This window comes from Ostrea edulis, chromosome 1, assembly GCF_947568905.1.
Source record: "Ostrea edulis chromosome 1, xbOstEdul1.1, whole genome shotgun sequence".
NCBI lineage: Eukaryota > Metazoa > Mollusca > Bivalvia > Ostreida > Ostreidae > Ostrea > Ostrea edulis.
Genome location: NC_079164.1, coordinates 76,230,557 through 76,249,469, shown reverse-complemented (window position 1 = coordinate 76,249,469; position 18,913 = coordinate 76,230,557). Strand labels below are relative to the sequence as shown.

The window sequence follows — 18,913 nt, the reverse complement described above, 5'->3', positions numbered from 1 at the left end:
ATAAAGCTATGTTTTCCATAGCTTTATTAATTTAAAAGATACACATAAAGGGTCGATTTTATTAAATTTCTATAATAATATGTTTGTACAGGTATAGTATTCATCGTCTTATTATATATCCATTCTTCCATGCATTGCAATGCAAGAGGCTGGTAGTCATGGTGAAACTTGTTGGCGAAAAGTTCCCTCTCCGACACCAATCTATTCAAATCACCAAGGCCGAAAACGCAAATGTCCCGAACATACTTCCCGTGGCAATCTCCATGATCCAAGTACCATAAGATGTTAACGGCTATCCAAAGTTCCCTGGTTCGATTGCCTAAAATGAATTTGATAGGAACGTTAGCCGTCAAATTGTGTTCATAGCGTGCAAAAATGTCTTTACAAACAAAAGAAAATTTGGAATCAACCCAGCTACTGCAAATATAGTTCAGTGGGAAATCGGTTTCTTTATATGAGTCTTTGGCGTATCATACTAAATACGCAGAACTAATAAGACTCCCTCCACTGCAAAATGTTTTTGATCCTCAATACTAAAAACGTACTTGCAATTTTATTGTTGCAATGTGGTCGAGGAGTAACTTTTGAAATCGTGAGCATGGTCCATAAGTTGTATTGTGCCACATAAGTAGTAAGAGGGGAAAAGTTCATAACAAACGTCTCAGTATATTAGGGAACAGCTGTGGAATGACTGAGACGGGTATAAGTATATCAGCACCAAATGTCTCCACAGATACGCCTTTACAAAGCTGTGGGGAAACCTATTCTGAATACAAGCTAACACACTTTTGTTTCGAAATTAAAAGATACGGTGACAGTTGTGTCATTGTAGACTAACTGAAACGATTGTGAAATGTCGAGTACACCAATTACTTCTCCTTTGTCATACACGACAGACGACAGTACTGGATCCTAGTGATCCTTTCTTCTCCGAAATCCACTGATCGGACGTTGCACAGAACGAAACGGAACGCTGGAGGTGTAGTAGTACGCTTCAAGGTCTGTACAAATGCAATACAATATTATATCAGGCTTTGTTATCTGATCCCAGTACATATTCCTTATGTAACCTACCGTGTTGTATTTTGTTAATTGCATCTGATTTACTAAATGCAAAAAGATGGATATGCCATTTTTAATGTGCCTAATAAGTTCATAAAGTGTCTATATTTTACTATTGATATTTCTTCCACCATCTGACATGATCTTTGATTACATGAGGCTCTGTTACCAACTGAAAGATCTAGGTTCCCTGAGTTTCAGATCTTTTCGAACGATTTATTTCAGGTCTTCATTTTCAGTTAGTTCTATTTTCTATTAACATCACTAGTAATGAATTCCCAGCTGGACTATAGTTGAAAGAAAGTGGTAAATTGTTTGATATGGTCAATATCTAGGTACTGTAAAGTTCGTGTATAGCCTAAAAGTTTGGATGCAAATGAAGAAGTTCATTGTTGGAAATACTGGTGTAAACTTGAAATACTAGTATATGGCATACACGACTGAGTTATATTTTTGATGAAGAGCGTTGCTTATATTAACGGGATCGATATTTAAGATAGGATGAGTGTAACCTGATGTCATACAATAAGTATACTTTTGTCCCTAGTGTAGAATCGAATGTTAACTACTGGAACGTTCCTCAATTCGTCTGTGAACTTTTAGTATTGCAAAACCACATTTCTTTCCTTGCATTAATCAGGATCTCAATTGCAATAAAGATGATACTCTAGGTGTAACTATTCTACTCACCACTGTCATTAACACCCGGCACATTAAGATGCTTGTTAAATACTAGCGTGGCCCAGAAGGACTCATCAGGACTGTACGTATCTTCTAACCATTTCAAAATACCCTGGGCTTTGGCGTCGTTTATTGAATAATTCACGAAGTCCCTACTGAACACACCGTATGCAATCCCTTTTCCTATGATGATGTCATAAGGGGGAGGATCCTTCTTTTTTCCCGTCGACTCCAATTTGCCATGTTTGACAGTATATGTTTCTTTGTAGCGATATAATGTATTTTTATCGTAGTCACTGTCTACGCTACTTGTCCCATTAAATATTTTGAGAATTTTGACGATTTCTAAGTTCGTTTTTAAAGGGAACTCCTGGGAAGGGAGATTAATGACATATCGCCATTTAACGTCAGTATTATTCAATAAATCAGACATACAGTTCAAATCTGCTTTAAGTCGAGAAAATTCGGCGTATATGACATCCTCTAATTTTGAAGCAATGAAGACATTCGGTAAACAGTTAGCTATGGATTTCATGGCGTAAAGTAACCATCCCGTATCTGGACTCTTGTCTACGTGTATGCAATATAAATTGTGTGGACGATAAATAGCACGAAGGAGTTTCTCTGTCTGAAAAGCATCTTTATAAGTTAATATTGAATAGGCGATGGGAAAACCACGTTCTTCAGGCGATACGAAGAAATATTTATAATTGTACACACCTAAGAATTTCTCACAATTCTGTGCAATATCTCCTATGTCCTTGTCTGTGGGAAATGTATAATTCTGTTTATACATCGTTGCATTGGCAAGTAATATGTACTCTTCATCACCGTCGATTATTTGTTGGCAATCTACCTTATGAACAATACGTTTAAGCTGGGAACGTCGGTGATTTTCAGACGCCATATTGAATCTGTCATCAGGGATCCTTCCTGAATCTGTAACAACGATATTTGCAATATCATATCGCTGATTTGGTGTCATCACTTTCTTTGATGATGCTGATATTTGGAATAATCTAAGAAGATCCATGACATAAATTAGGATTACGAAGGATGTCAGAATTAACAGGAGTTTACGAACGTCCATTTTCGACAATTCAGTAGTGTGTTGATCTACAATAGAACAAAATCGTCTAATAGAAAATATGAAATAATGTGATCGTTAGTATACTAGTATATACTTTGAAAAGAGATTTCAGTTTATTGATAATGATGCAGTCATTCTACATAGACAAGGCTTTAACTATTCGCGGCAAATTAAAGTATAATTACGCACTACACTGAATCATAGGTCAATATAAAGTCATCATGTCGCAAAGTCAAGAAATTATATTTACTTTCATAATACTTTCTCTGAGTGATTAATGAATATGTAACTAAATACGAGTGCCTATAATCCAAACTTTTTATGTATTATTCTTCGTTACATTCTAAAACCACAATTCAATATGAATTGCCTACGCTTAACTAAATTCCTGTCATATATCAAATAATTAACCATCATATGCAGAGTATACGGATAAATAATGCATTTATACACATGCAAAAAGGTATTGCAACACCAAAGTTACTCCTTCATAACGTTTTAATACAGCGTGATGGTTTTGAGTTATAACGACCACAGAATTTGCGAAATGCTGACTTCAATCGAGACTGTTGAAACCCCTGTACGATCAACTTTTTTGTCAGTAGCTTGCCTCGAATTCCAAACTGACTATACGCAGAACAAGCTCTTGCGTATCTAATTAGTTGAGAAATATAAACACCATATGCAGGTGATAATGGAATATTGCTACATAAATATGGGAAGTTGACGATGGAGAAGCTGAAATCATCCCGTTTGTAATACAGATGAGTTGTCAGTTTGCCGTTAATGTCTACTTTCAATAAAATATCTAAGTATGAAGCAGAAGTGGACGACTCCGTGGTGTACTTTATTTCGAGCTCTCAGGGATATATCAAATTGACATATGAATCAGTGCACCAAGAACGGCATAAGAACCGGCATGTAACGTGTCAGACAGCATTTAAAACAATGAGAGGTTGTATTGGCAAATTAGATTATTATAACGACCATAGAATTTGCAAAGACGAAATTGTTGAAACCCCTGTAACATCAACTTGTTTGTCAGTAGTCTGCCTCGACTGAAAAACTGATATACGCAGAAGTTCTTGCGTATCGAACCAGTTGAAAGATATAAATATCACATGCAAGTGATAATAGAATATGCTACATAAATACATGTATAAGAATTTGACGATGGAGAAGCTTGTCATATTGTTAGTTTGCCGTTAATATACATTTTCAATAATATATATATATTTCCCAGCATATTGGCTGATATTTACAAGAGCGATTATTGTATTCCCTTCCAACAGATTTGTGAGTTTGTATATAATGCGTTTGACAAATTGGATTAACTTTTCTAGGACATCAAAGTTATAATCCTTACGCAAGTCTCAAATGCAATCCAATGGCAGATTGTTGGAATGAGGATCACAGTTATTCTATTGAGAGAAATTGACTAGTCCATAAGGAAATAACGTGAATGTAATGGGACTCTTTCCCAATACTCAAAGACGGAAACGCAGTTATGGACATCATTCATATAAAAGACCATATATAAATGATGTCGCGTTTGGTTCACTTTTACCTTACATGTACGTCAACAGACAATTAGTTCCACATCATATTCGCACAAAACTCTACTCTGTTCTATTGAGAGTTTTACTAACGTTATTTCGAGAAGTACAGCTAGTCTATACTTGGATTTTTCAACACATGAAAATATTCTTCGTCATAAAAAAGTTCAGTCATGTCTTCCAACTTATTTCAAGTTCAAAGTTTTGCAGTGCCTTGACATAGACAATTGTATACGTTTTCCACCTTGTTCTTCATCTTCTTTCAACTATAGTCCAGCTGGACATGTCATTACTGGTGATGTTGATATAGTTGAAAATGAGGACATCAAGTCACTTATTCTGAAAGGTCCTAAATACAGAGAACCTCGGTCTTTCACTTGGCGTCAGAACTTCATTTCTATTATGAATTTTGTCGAGGATTACGCCAGACGATAGGCTAAATATGAAAAAGAACTTCATACATTGTCAGATTGGATCAAAAGTATCAGAGGAATATTCCAATCCCGCATTAGACATATGAAAACAAAAGTACGTACTATCTATCCTTCTGTGTTTAGTAAAGCAGAATTGATAAAATAATTAGATAGATTACATGAGGAATATCTTTTGGTTCCAGCTAAATGTTATAACAACATTGTCTTTGTTTGTAAGGTTCATTATTACAGCTGTATTTTAAACGAACTTGGTATTACTTTCACTTTTGGTAATCATACCTATATTCCAACTGCCCTTTCAAAAGACGACCATGCTTCAGATTTACACACATTTGATATCCCAGTCAATGAGTCGGATGAATATGAGTTACCGTACCTATACTGGATTCCTATCCTTCATAAAAACCCTTACAAACAAAAATACATTACTGGATCTAGTAAGTGCTCTACCAAGCCCCTATCTTTGCTCATCACGAAACTATTAACAGCTGTGAAGGAGAGACTTCAAACTTACTGTGCGACTACATACTAGTATGCCAGAAGTGGTGTAAATCAAATGTGGATTCTAAAATATTCTAAAGAACTTTTGGTAAACTTGAAATCACAAAACTTTTCTCAAATCAACAAGATCAAAACGTATGACTTTTCAACTCTTTACACGACTATTCCTCATCTTAAATTAAAAACTAGACTTTTTGACATCATAGACAGTTGCTTCTTCAACAAAAATGGAAAACGCAAATATTCCTATCTAGTGATCAGTATCCAAAAAAAACTTTGTTAAACGCCACTCTGACTCCACGAACAAGTAGTCTGAAGTTGAAATAAAAAAATATGTTGGAATTCCTCATTGACAATCTCTTCGTGGTCTTTGGTGATCAGGTCTTCCAACAGTCTGTTGGAATCCCCATGGCCACGAATTGTGCTCCTTTGTTAGCTGACCTGATTTTATATTCCAATGAAGCAGAATTTATTCAAAAACTTCTACTTGAGAAGAAAAAATATCTTGCTATGGCCTTCAATTTGAAATTTATATATAGCGACGATGTATTATCTATTAACAATAATAATTTTCATTCATATGTCGATTCAATATATCCCAGTGAACTCGATATAATACACACCACAGAGTCGTCCACTTCTGCTTCATGCTTAGATATTTTATTGAAAGTAGATATTAACGGTAAACTAAAAACTCAACTTTATGAGAAACGGGATTATTTCAACTTCTCCATCGTCAATTTTCCATATATATGTAGCAATATTCCATTATCACCTGCTTATGGTGTTTATATCTCTCAACTGATTCGATACGCAAGAGCTTGTTCTGAGTATGGTCAGTTTTGAAATCGAAGTAGGCTACTGACAAACAAGATGATGGTGCAGGGGTTCCAACAATCTTGTTTAAAATCAGCATATTCTGTGGTCGTTATAACGATCTAGTTTGCCAATACAACCTATCATGGGGTCAAATGCTGTCTGACGTGTTTCATGCCGATTGTTAGGCCGTTCTTGGTAGACGGATTTTGACTACTGATAACTCTGTTTACCTGATCAAGATATAGGGCTCATGGCGGGTGTGACCGGTCGACAGGGGATGCTTACTCCTCCTAGACACGTGATCCCACCTCTGGTATATCCAGGAGTCCGTGTTTGCCCAACTCTTTATTTTGCATTGCTTATACATATAGGAGTTATGAGATTGATCACTGTTCGTTATATTCGCCTTTCATTGGTCATCCAGTGGGTCATCACTACTGAATCATATGTAGAAATGTTAGAAAGTCCCAGGTATCAAAGGACGGCAAAGATCGCACAAAACCCGAAAAACTCAATAAAACATCTGTTCAGGAGGACAGTTTGCTAAGAAGGATAAATAAATACCAATAGTTCAAATTCAAAAGAGGGGATTGTTTCATATTTGTTGCTTTCAAAGAGAACTGTGCGAAATCAACTGACGTAATTCAGTTATCACGAGAAAATATCATTAAACAGACCAATGCTTATATTCGACCACAAAGCAGGATGTATGCTGACAACAGGACATAGCCTCTTGGGGGAACGTGAATTCATCTGACCGGTGTCGCTTTTTGATATATATCACAAATGGAAGAACGCATGTATGGCGATAATCTAGAATTGCAAGTGTATGTACCGTCAATCCTTCTGTGTTTAGTAAACCAAAAGTGATAAAAGAATTAAATATGTTACAGGAGGAATATGTTTTGGATCCAGCTGACAAAGTTGGTAACAACATTGTATTTTTAAGGATCATTATTACAAATGTAATTTAAACTAACTTGACATTAATTCCACTTTTGGTAATCGTATTTTAACTAACCTTTTAAGATATGAAATTCTTCAAAAGCATGCTTCAGTTTTAGACACATGTAATATCCCAGTCAGCCTTTATTGGATTCCTAAACTTCATAAAACTCTTATAAACAAAGATACATTCCTGGATGCAGTAAATGTTCTACCAAGCCCCTATCTTTGCTCCTTACGAAAATATTGACAGCTGTGAAGGAGAAACTTCTAATATTACTGTGCCACTACATATACTAGAAGTGGTGTAAATCAAATGCAGATTCTAAAAATAATTCTATAGAAGGTTTAGTAAACTTGAAATCACATTGCTTTTCGCAAATTAACAACATCAAAACGTATGACTTTCAACTCTTTACACGACCATTCCTCGCAATAAATTAAAGACAAGACCTTTTCACATCATAGGCGGTTGATTCTTAAACAAAATTGGAAAACAAAAATATTCATATCTAGTGATCAGTTGTCCAAAAAAATTATTTTGTTAAACACCACCTTTTGATGCAGAATCTATTTAAGAAGTTCTACGTGAGTAGATAAAAGGTGTTGTTGTGGCCTTGACTACGATATTTAGATATATTGACGACGTTTTATCTATCAACAATAATAAGTTTCATTCATATGTCGATTCGACATATACTTGTAAACTTGAATAAAAGACTTCACAGTGTCGTCCACTTCTGCTTCATACTTAGATATTTTATTGAAAATAGATATTAACGGCAAACTAGTAACTCACAACTTTATGACAAACGATTTGATTTCAGCTTCTCCATCGTCAACGTCCAATATTCATTTAGTAATATTCCATTATCATCTGCATATGGTGTTTTTATCTCTTAAATGGTTCGATAAGCAAGAGCTGTATGGTCAGTCTTTGAATGGAGACATGCTACTGACAAACAAGTTGATGGTGCAGGGGTTTCAACAGTTTCGTTTAAAGTCAGCATTTTGCAAATTCTATGACTGTTATAACAATCTAGTTTGCCAATACAACCTATCATTGGGTCAAATGCTTTCTGACGTGTTTCACGCCGATTGATAGGCCGTTCTTTGGCACACTGATTTTGACTACGGATAACTCCGTTTACCTGATCAAGATATATGGGTCATGACGGATATGACCGGTGAACAGGGGATGGTTACTCCCCCTCGGCACCTGATCCTTATCTCACCTTTGATATGTCCATTGGTCCGTGTTTGCCCAACTCTACATTTTTTTTTATTGCTTATAAGAGTTATTAGATTTATCACTGATCGTTCTTTTCACCTTTCATATGCTGAACGAATTATTGTAGAGATGATTCCGTTTGGTAGAAAATCAGTTATGGCATGGGCTGTGTTTCCTCCGACTGTAACTGGATCTTATCACATTAAAGCTGACATGAATTAATAAATACGTACACCTTTCTCATCTTATCCGCCATATTTCTCTCAGGTAGCCTAATTTGCTCTACCCGTATATACCCCAAATGTGATTGTCATACCTGAGTGATTTTTCTAGGTGGACTCGACCAGTGCACATCTCCGATAGCAATATATAGGGAATGAGAAACAAATAAAATAACATTTTAAAACATTATGCTTTGCTCAAAATTACAAAATATTGATTGTATAATAATGCAACATTCTGAAAGTTTAGATAAGTTAGACAAAAATGCAAAAAAAAGCTTTTCTTGCATACTTGCAAGTATTTACATTTTCTTATAAAGTAAATGCTGGTAAATCATTTGCCAATTACATATTGATAGAATGGAATAGGGAAAGAGCATAAAATATGTTATTTATATCAATTCTTGCAAAAGAAAGGTTCAGGCTATATGCATAATATGCAATGAACAAGGTATAATCGCCAAAACAAACCCCCAAAAATCGTATCAAATACGGGCGTCTATTCAACAGGTATCGGAGATGTGCACTTACCGAAAATATTAGATTCTCTTTATTCTGATAAATCCACGAAAGAAAATGATAAACTGCATTTGTATCTCGTTAGAACTTACAACACGTTGTCATTCCACTAGACAGACTGTGATACACTTCACCCGTGCCAAACAGGGTGTCTTCAATCGGGGGAGATGTCAGAGTCGAAAAATGTTCCTGTATTGAATGCCTGTCTGGTCGAGGTTTTGCAATGTATAGAAATCGGGAATCTAATATCTGGTTGGATATATTGCGTGCACAATTCAAAATTTCTCGATGATCATATACAAACTTGGATATACAAATAAGGGAATAATTATCGAAAATATACATCTGTGTGCAAATGCGTGTATTACATTTGCAATCCATAATAAACAGTTGATTACACAAAGACACATAACATTGCTGTTATAAAATTTAGAAATTCATTTCAAAATTAAGGATTATCTCCTTCATGCATAGCTCTTATCCTTGGACGAATTTGGCTCCACTTTTTTGGCACGCTGTTTTTGGCTATATTTAGCTCTAAAAATTCATACTTATTTCGGATTTCAAACATTTCGGTTGAGCATCACTGAAGAGACATTATTTGTTGAAATGCGCATCTCAACAGTTAAAATAGGCTAGGACTGTCTGTGGGTCAGTTGATAAACATGACATAACAACATAACTATGACAATGCAAACTTTGATAAGTTATGAAAGCTTGACAATTTCATCCCATATTTTGATTAATTCCATATGTATTGACTATTGAAGAATCCAGACTCGTTTTCCCTGAAATTCAGACAATATTTTACAACACTTTTTGAATTATAACAAAATCAATAATGAAAGTAAAATGTTGAAATCAATTTACAATCCAGTCATCAAAAACGAAAACAAGACCTAGGAATATTCACTGTCTTACAATTACAGTCTGATTATAGCCACCCCTCCATTACAGTCGCGTCGTCGTAACGAGTGACGACGGAGGGAGGGGAGGGGTGCTGGTAGCAATCGCGTTCATTCATATTTTGACGACCTTGGTTAACTCTAAAATTAATTTTTGAATGACATCTGAAATATATTTTTGTACCATACTTTGTTTATATATTGATGACTCAAATTTCCCCTGTTCGATTATAGATCTAGTGTAGAAAGGAGGGGGTGGTCATAGAATTATAAGATCATTGATGACTGTATCACTAAGGATAGATAAAATTTCAGCATAAAACATTCATGCAGAATATTACGATCTACAGAGCAAATGTTTAACCCCCGTAAATACTTTCTGCAATAAAGTCGTCGTCATCTGATATATGTGTAGTCAGACGTGGACTGAACTGAAGGCTGAAGTTTATAGCGCACAACGCTGAGTGGAACTTAAAACGATCGTTGTCGCTGTCACATATGATGGCAATGAACCAATTGAATTTTTTAAAAGCTTATTATCTCGGTAATTCTACCCCCGCTCCCTATTTGCAAAACAAAAACCTTACAATCTCTCATAAACCTTATGTACACCGGAAGTCAACAAGGACGTAAACGAGTCTTGCGCCACCTATGTTGGAAATAGGGGAAACAACTGACAAATATTCGCAATTGCAGATGGTGTCCGCCATTTTGAATCATGAAGGCGAATCGATAAAAGTAAATATTTTCACTACATATATGTTTTTATTCATTTATCCAATTATGGGTCCTGTAGGACATACAAAGCATACAAATTACAAAGAAAGAGATAGACAAAATTGACAAAATAAGAAGTGAGAGCGACAAAGAAAAATATTTTAAGAAGATTCAGAGTTATACGTGTACATTTTACGTCTTACACTGTATATTATTTCTCATTTTGAAAATTGTACTCTAATGTTGATAAAACATTTTACCTAATAATAGTAAATTAAAAAAGATTAGGCCTATTTGATAGGGAAAAAATCATTAAAATACAGCAGTCGTACATGCTAAACACTCTACACCTTTTTTATTGCTTTACCCGCAAACGCAACTAAATTCATAAAATTTTATGCTTTTAGCATGAGTGCACTTCAGGAAGTAGTCCCACTTACCATCATGTAAAACTTATACGTATCAATTTTGATGCACCAGATGCGCATTTCGACAAATAATGTCTCTTCAGTGATGCTCAACCGAAATGTTTGAAATCCGAAATAACTATAAAATCCATCAAATACTTCCTTGTAAACTATTGATTATGTCTAAAGATTACAAAATAAATTCTAATGAAGGGTTCAAAAATTGAGAGAAACGAATAAGATGAAATGAGAAAAATCGCGCATGATTTTTTTTAAATATATGAAAGTACCATACACTAAGTTTATTTGTCTTTTTATTGGACGATAATTACATCTACCGATTTGCTATCTTAATACTACATGTAAAAGGGTGAATTACTCAATCTTTCAACTTTCTATGAAAGAAAATTCAACTTGTTAGATATAAAAATGACATTTAATGGAAACAGAAACGCTGTTAATTCCAGTCACATTACTTTTAATGTATTTTTCACATAGGTAAAAGCGCATGACATGACTTGTAAATATCGATCAAATGTGGAAGACCCATGCAACGTGCATCAACCGGGTGAAAATAATTTTACCAAGAATTGATGAAAATTAAATGAAAGGCTAAGTTTAAGTTATTGAAAACTTGATCGAGTTTAGTTCATTGTGATTATGTTACAAACATACCATCTTTTAGCATAAACTATCCTGATGTATACGTAATGTGAGATGTAAACATTCATTTTCATTTTTTTAAACAGACGATAATAGTCTTTGATTAAGAATAATGTTTTTAAAATATCTAATTTTATTACTCTTTCTTCGAGAAAAAAAAACAACGTATGGAGGAATAAAATATGGTATCTCATGATAGTTCTGTCGAAACCATAAAATATTTGTATAAAGTCAGTAAAACTGTTTAGTTCAATGTTGTACGAACAACCATGATGTATTGATACCGTATCGGTTTTTGCCGAAAATATGCGAAGTTTGACCTGTTTATGCACAAAAAAAATAAATGTGAGTTAATAAATAAAAGTTCCCTTTATTTTTATTGGGTGTAGGATGAGATATACCCTGACGCATTTCATTGAAATGGTAAAAGGTATTTATATATTGCATTAAATCCCTTTGCTAAAAAAAGTATGTTGAAATAGTTTTCTTGCTTTCCAAGTTGTTGTTTATAAACGTCGACTTCATGACGTTATTGCGGTTTTTTGTAAGAAAGAACGTTGTGTTTAACTAACTCTCACAACGCTATGTTTAACTTAACTCTCACAATGCTATATTAACGACATGAGATATCAGGAAAAATTAATTTTTTCTGAGAATTGCATATTGTGGACATCTTATGTATCTGATATTGCTGCAAGACGCACCTAGCTATGTTGTGGCAATAAGCATCTAACACTACGGAATTCACTTATTCTGTATGACTTTGGACTGATTTAAGGTTGAACAGCCGTTTTGTGAGAGATTACATTTTCGTGTGGGAATTCAGCTTGGCATTAAACCTGCATCCGACACACATATTGTATACGTATTGTAAGTTAGTACTTTGTTGTTGATAGATTTGTCTTTCAATAATTGTAAATTAATTGTATTAAACATTCGAATGTCTTTTTGTAAAATTGGGATTACAAATATGGGACGACTTTTCAGAAATATGGTGTTTAGGACTCAAAATAACAGCTTTCTTCTCAATTAATGTTCTAAAGTTTTTACATGTGTTTTGGGATATATTAAAATATCAAAAATGAAAATAACATTTTCTTGCAATTAGTTCCCATTTCCAAGAAAATATATATTTGAGAAAGAAGTCAAAGAGAATTTTTTACATGTGTTTTGGGATATATTAAAATATCAAAAATGAAAATAACATTTTCTTGCAATTAGTTCCCATTTCCAAGAAAATATATATTTGAGAAAGAAGTCAAAGAGAATTTTTTATATCTTTTTATTTTTTTGCAAACTTAACAGTATTCCTTTTATATCAGGTTATGTAATTATATATATTCCCTAGCTTACCGACTTTATTTTATTGTAGGTACATTTGTATGCTATCACAAAGATTTTTCTCAAATCATTTTTTAAAAATTCTGTTTCAGTTCACCAATGTAACACATGTGACACATTTAAAGCTAGGAGATATACGTGCAAAGGGACAAACCTATTTTATAGAAGAATTTACACAATCGTCCTTATACGTCATTATTCGTGTAAACAATATTTTATCCCTTTGTGATAATTTCTATTGAATTTGTGGTTCATACTTTTGTTGTAGAATCAGAAAACATGATGAACATCCCCTCCCGCCTTAATCCAATTTGATCTTGACCTGAAAGAAACCGCTTTTGATTGTTTATCTTTTTTCCACAAAATGGACATACAATCAGTGAATTAGGATATTGGGATTGCATATGTATTTATGTGGAAATGTGGCATGCTTTTGATTCGGAAGTGCTGTGTCCAAGTTAATCACCTAACTGAAGTAGAAGGCAAAATAATTCACAAAATTGAAACATGAAACATTGAAACTTGTACCAAAAGATTGATCCTTACCTTACAAAAATAGATTCCCTAAGGTTAGCCTTTATAGATGTCACGGTGACCTATGTGAATCCCAGACAATATGGTGGAAATGAACATACTAGTCTACTTTTCGGTAAAGGATTATCTCATATTCACAGTGAGCGAGCTGGTGCGCTACTCAGAATTGTTTTGTATGTACCCGTCAATAAAGCACACCTGATCTCAATTGGCTGGCAGACTGCAACTCATAAATATTCATAACATGATATATTCGTGCATTTTCATTGCCATACCTTTGGTAAACTACCGACAATCTTAGACAAAGAAAACATTCCGTCATTGTGTAAGTCTGGTTTCTTTCATAAATAAAACGTACAAATGGTTGTATATTATTTCCATTTTCATACTACGTTAATATTCAACATGTCTGTGGATAACTGATTTTTGAATGAATTATTTATATCAAATAGTCCGTATTAATTTTGATACACCCTGTAGGTCGGGTCTACGTGACTTTAGCGGCTAGATGGTACAAGTTAATTTGTATGCACTACGTCACACTCGGTACTCCCTGTGATCGAACCCATTCATTACACTTTTTCCAACCGAAGCACCCATCCACCCTCCCCCAATTTTAATTTGTATATACATGTTCTTTCCTTTTGGTTCTGCTGTTTCCATCTCTTTCATAGGTTTCGCAACAGACGAAGACTCCCAACAGGTTACCTGGATAAAGTAAATGGTAAAGCCTGGACCACACCAAGTGTGACTGCATTGCCATTCCGGATGGAGTGCCTTAATAACAACTTTTTAAATGTTAAAGGGGAATTTTTAATTTTAAGGCAAATTGTTGATACAGTGTATTTGAGTCTAATTAATTAGACAGTCGCATGTTTAAGGGGGAGTTGGGGACTGGGGAGTCGGTAATGGTATGTGATGACTGTTTCTGCACCAAAACCTGGTTGTTTCCCCCACCTGCTTCTAAAGCAGGGGGCAATTTACAGTACTAAAAGTCGTACAAGTTAAAAGAAGTAAACTAATAGTGGGGCCACCATCGGGGACGGTTGGGGCCACATCCACCTCACTTCAGTAAGGGGATGCTACAGTCTGATGCATGTTTGGGGCTTATGTCCAACATGATAATGTACATACCAGGTAGCACTGCAGGAAACAGGGTGAGAAAGGCGGGTCTCGCTTATTGTCCATTTCTATATATCCCGAATGTGTCATTGCTGTTATATGAATAAATTGGTAAACGTTGCTTGTGTCTGTTATTCACTGCAATGAGCCATGGACTGTTATTACAGCCAGTTTTTTTTTTGGTTTTATCTATCAGGCGGATTCTTTAATTAATAATGATCAGTAAAATATAATGTTATCAAAATCTTTTCAGATTTAGTTATAACTCATAGCTAAAGTGAAATGGTTTCAAAAATGCAAATGGAAGTTAAAAGAAAAAGTGTGGATAACGAAGTGATCGATCCATAACCTATAAGGAATACAAAGTTAAGTGTTGAGCAAACACGGACCCCTGGATATACTAGAGGTGGGATCTGGGGCGCGGTTTACAAAAGAACTTACGACCAACTTTACATACTGGAATTTTCTAGTTTAGCGTAAGATAATTCATTCCAAATGCAAATATTTTTAACTGTTGAAAATTAGGCCTCAGAAAAGTTTTACGTCATTCATTCAAAGTAATAACTGTGTAATGCAATTTAAGACTTGCGACATTGATGTAAGTTGTCTTACAAAGTTGCCTAGGGGGAGCAAGCATCCCTAGTCGACCGGTCATACCCTCCCCGAACCCTATATCTATACAGCTAAAACTTAATTGATTATTGATGGAGAAACTAATTACAAAATGCCAAATCATCAAGATACCGATTAACTATTTTCCTTTTACTTTGGGGTTACTTGGACTGATGCATGTTGATAAGATACCATTCCATAGACTGAATGATATACAATTGAATACTCTGTCTCCATATGTTTTTGAACAAACCTATTTACTATTCTTAAATCGTAGGGATCTATCGATCTCTTGATAGTGATAAGTTATTTTAGATGGTTTGGATTGGTCTTTTGTAATACTGGGTAAGTATAAACAAGGATTTTGTAGTTGGGAAGGAATCCAACTGTGCTCCAGTGCAACTCTGCAAGGGTTCTATAGCGTCGCCTACATTTCATTATCAAGTGGTCAGGGATGGTTATGTATTTATCCTTTTTACACCTAGTCATTTAGCATGAATAAATAATAAATACATAAATAAATGTTTATACGGTATATACATACATACATCTATACAGGGAAATTACACATTCTATGGTATACTTTGATTTGTAGGATGTCAATCCTGTAAACAAAGGAATGAAACATTTCATAACAACTGTCACTGTCAATATCTCCAGCCTTTATTACATAATGGAGCAACATGAGACCCATGCTTACCCTTAAAAAGCCCAGGGAATAGTTTTAAACATCATCATTGATATGAACAGGACTCCCTGCTTCATGTGGTACATCTGTTCTAACTTTGTCTCCTGTAGTAAGAGGAAAAAAATCTTAGTTAAATGTTGCACAATTCCCTGCACAAATGTGTGGTAAATAATGTTTACCATAGATAAAAAAGATCAATAATCATTAGGACAATGGACCCCTCTGTATAATCAAAATTGTCATTTATTAATTATGTTCACTTCTGTAGTCTTCAAACCACCTTGGTACATGACATATCCTTACATCACTCATGTATGGGGCCTTGTAGATGTACATGATGATATCTACAATTTGGCTCACCAAAATGGTCTAACCAGTCAATCTTTTTGGCTGTTTTTCATACTTTGATATGCTCTGGCATCTGAATATCCGAAGTTATATTCTGTACTTGAAGCTTTTCACATGCCAGTTCCACTATCATTACTCTGAAAGTTAACAAACAAATCTTAATTTATCTATTGTATGCGAATCTAAACCTTTAGTGCAACATACATCGATTTCATAACTCAAACCATATTTCATTAGATTTCATACAGATTGCACAGGGTCACTGCCCCTGCAGCAGGAAGGTAGTAGGAATGGGTATCAACACACAAAAACATATCATGATATATCCATTTTTGTTTCGTGCATTATGATACGTATTGATATTCATCATAAAAAGTAAATTCAGTACCATATATACGTATTCACTGTAATATTGTCAGGAACAATTTTACTCTTCAATCAACATACACTGTCATACATATTTCCAGCCATGCTATTTTTCTATGACCGGAATAAAGTGCATATGATACCACTGTGCATCTCTTATGTTTGTAAAGCACTTAAAAGACATATTATAATATACTACAATATCGTTACACCTCTAGAACTACATGTACATGTATTAACTTCATAATTGGCAATCTGTAATCCATAACGTTGATCAAAGTTAGTTTGACAGACACATATAATGACCTTGCAATTGCTATTCATTCCAGTATGTAAAACAATTTGGGTATTTCCTATGCTCATCTCAAACAAAATTCTTTGTAGAAGGAAAAATAGGGGGAATAAAAAGGGGGAGCTAAAGGTATCCTGTATGAAAGGTGAAGATAACGAACAGTGATCAATTTCATAACTCCTACAAGCAATACAAAATAGATAGTTGGGCAAACACGGACCCCTGGACTTACCAGAGGTGGGATCAGGTGCCTAGGAGGAGTAAGCATCCCCTGTCGACCGGTCACACCCGCCGTGAGCCCTATATCCTGATTAGGTAAACGCAGTTATCCGTAGTCAAAATCAGTGTGCCAAGAACGACCTAACAATCGGTATGAAACACGTCAAACAGCATTTGACCCAATGATAGGTTGTATTGACGAACTAAATCGTTATAACGACCATAGAATTTGCGAAATGCTGACTTCAATCGAGACTGTTGAAACCCCTGTACCATCAACTTGTTTGTCAGTAGCTTGCCTCGATTCAAATACGGACTATACCCAGAACAAGCTCTTACAAGATTTTGCGTATTGAATCAGTTGAGAGATATAAACACCATATGCAGGTGATAATGGAATATTGCTACATAAGTATGGGAAGTTGACGATGGAGAAGCTGATATCATCCCGTTTGTCATACAGTTGAGTGGTCAATGTGTCGTTAATGTCTACTTTCAATAAAATATTTAAGTATGAAGCAGAAGTTGACGAATCTGTGGTGTCTTTTATTTCAAGCTCATGGGGATATATCGAATCGACATATGAATGAAAGTTATTATTGTTGATTAACAAACCGTCGTCGATATATCTAAATGTGGAATTGAAGGCCACAGCGAGAGATTTTTTCTTCTCACGTAGAAGTTTTTTTTAAAATAAATTTTGCTTCATAGGAATATAAAAACAGGTCAGCTAACAAAGGAGCACAATTCGTACCCATGGGAATTCCAACAGACTGTTGGAAGACCTGATCACCAAAGACCACTAAGATATTGTCAATGAGGAACTCTAGCATATTTTTATTTCAACTTTAGAGTACTTGTGCGTGGAATCAGAGTGGTTTTTAACAAAGTAAGTTTTTGGATGACTGATCACTAGATATGAATATTTCTTTTTTTCCATTTTTGTTGAATAGGCAACTGTCTATGATGCCAAAAAGTCTAGTCTTTAATTCATCGTGAGAAATGGTCGTGTATAGTGTTGAAAAGTGATAGGTTTTGATGTTATTGATTTGGGAAAAGTTTTGCGATTTCAAGTTTACTAAAAGTAATTTAGAATTTTTTATAATCCACATTTGATTAACACCACTTCTGGCATATGTAGTCAGTAAGTTTGAAGTTTCTCCTTCACAGCTGTTAATATTTTCGTAAGGAGCAAAGATAGGGGCTTGGTGATGTACATGGCCACTTGTTTAGCTTAACTTGCAATTGTGTGTATAAAATCTTTATGAGGTTCAAACTCATTTGTGGACTTGACTTGGCCATTTACGATTGTTCTGAGTAGGATTGCCTTACAATTTAACAAAGTTCCTACTTCCCTTGAAGACTTGCTTGAAAAGAAGTGGTTTACAATTTTCTGCAAAATAAATCCATGTATGGCATACGAACATACGTATACACCACAATATATACACACATACATTCCTCTTTCAAGCAAACCTGAATGCAGATGTATTTTTCAGGTTTGCTTTAAAAGAACAATGAATAGCAGCGCAGGAATAGATCCTGCTTCAAGTTACTTCTGTGACACATCATGTATGTGGCCAGGAAAAGAAATCAATTAATTTGCCTCTTAGGGAGAGATCAAAAGTTCGAAAACTTAC

General features: G+C 34.8%; 1 protein-coding gene and 1 long non-coding RNA gene across 2 annotated transcripts; one reads left to right on the top strand and one right to left on the bottom strand.

Moving 5' to 3' along the window:
- Window positions 1-205: 205 nt before the first annotated feature.
- On the bottom strand, window positions 206-13,971 carry LOC125681618 (beta-1,3-galactosyl-O-glycosyl-glycoprotein beta-1,6-N-acetylglucosaminyltransferase 3-like). Its single transcript, XM_048921779.2, has 5 exons — window positions 13,639-13,971; window positions 9,152-9,265; window positions 1,753-2,859; window positions 874-1,001; window positions 206-319 (listed from the first exon to the last, which is right to left on the bottom strand). Exons 2-4 carry the CDS (start codon window positions 9,162-9,164, stop codon window positions 913-915), a joined length of 1,209 nt encoding a protein of 402 aa, XP_048777736.2. The 5' UTR covers window positions 9,165-9,265; window positions 13,639-13,971; the 3' UTR covers window positions 206-319; window positions 874-912.
- Window positions 11,786-14,868, top strand: LOC130053753 (uncharacterized). The gene is made up of 2 exons (XR_008802110.1): window positions 11,786-12,621; window positions 13,361-14,868. It is a non-coding gene; the product is annotated as an uncharacterized LOC130053753 (long non-coding RNA).
- Window positions 14,869-18,913: the final 4,045 nt, after the last annotated feature.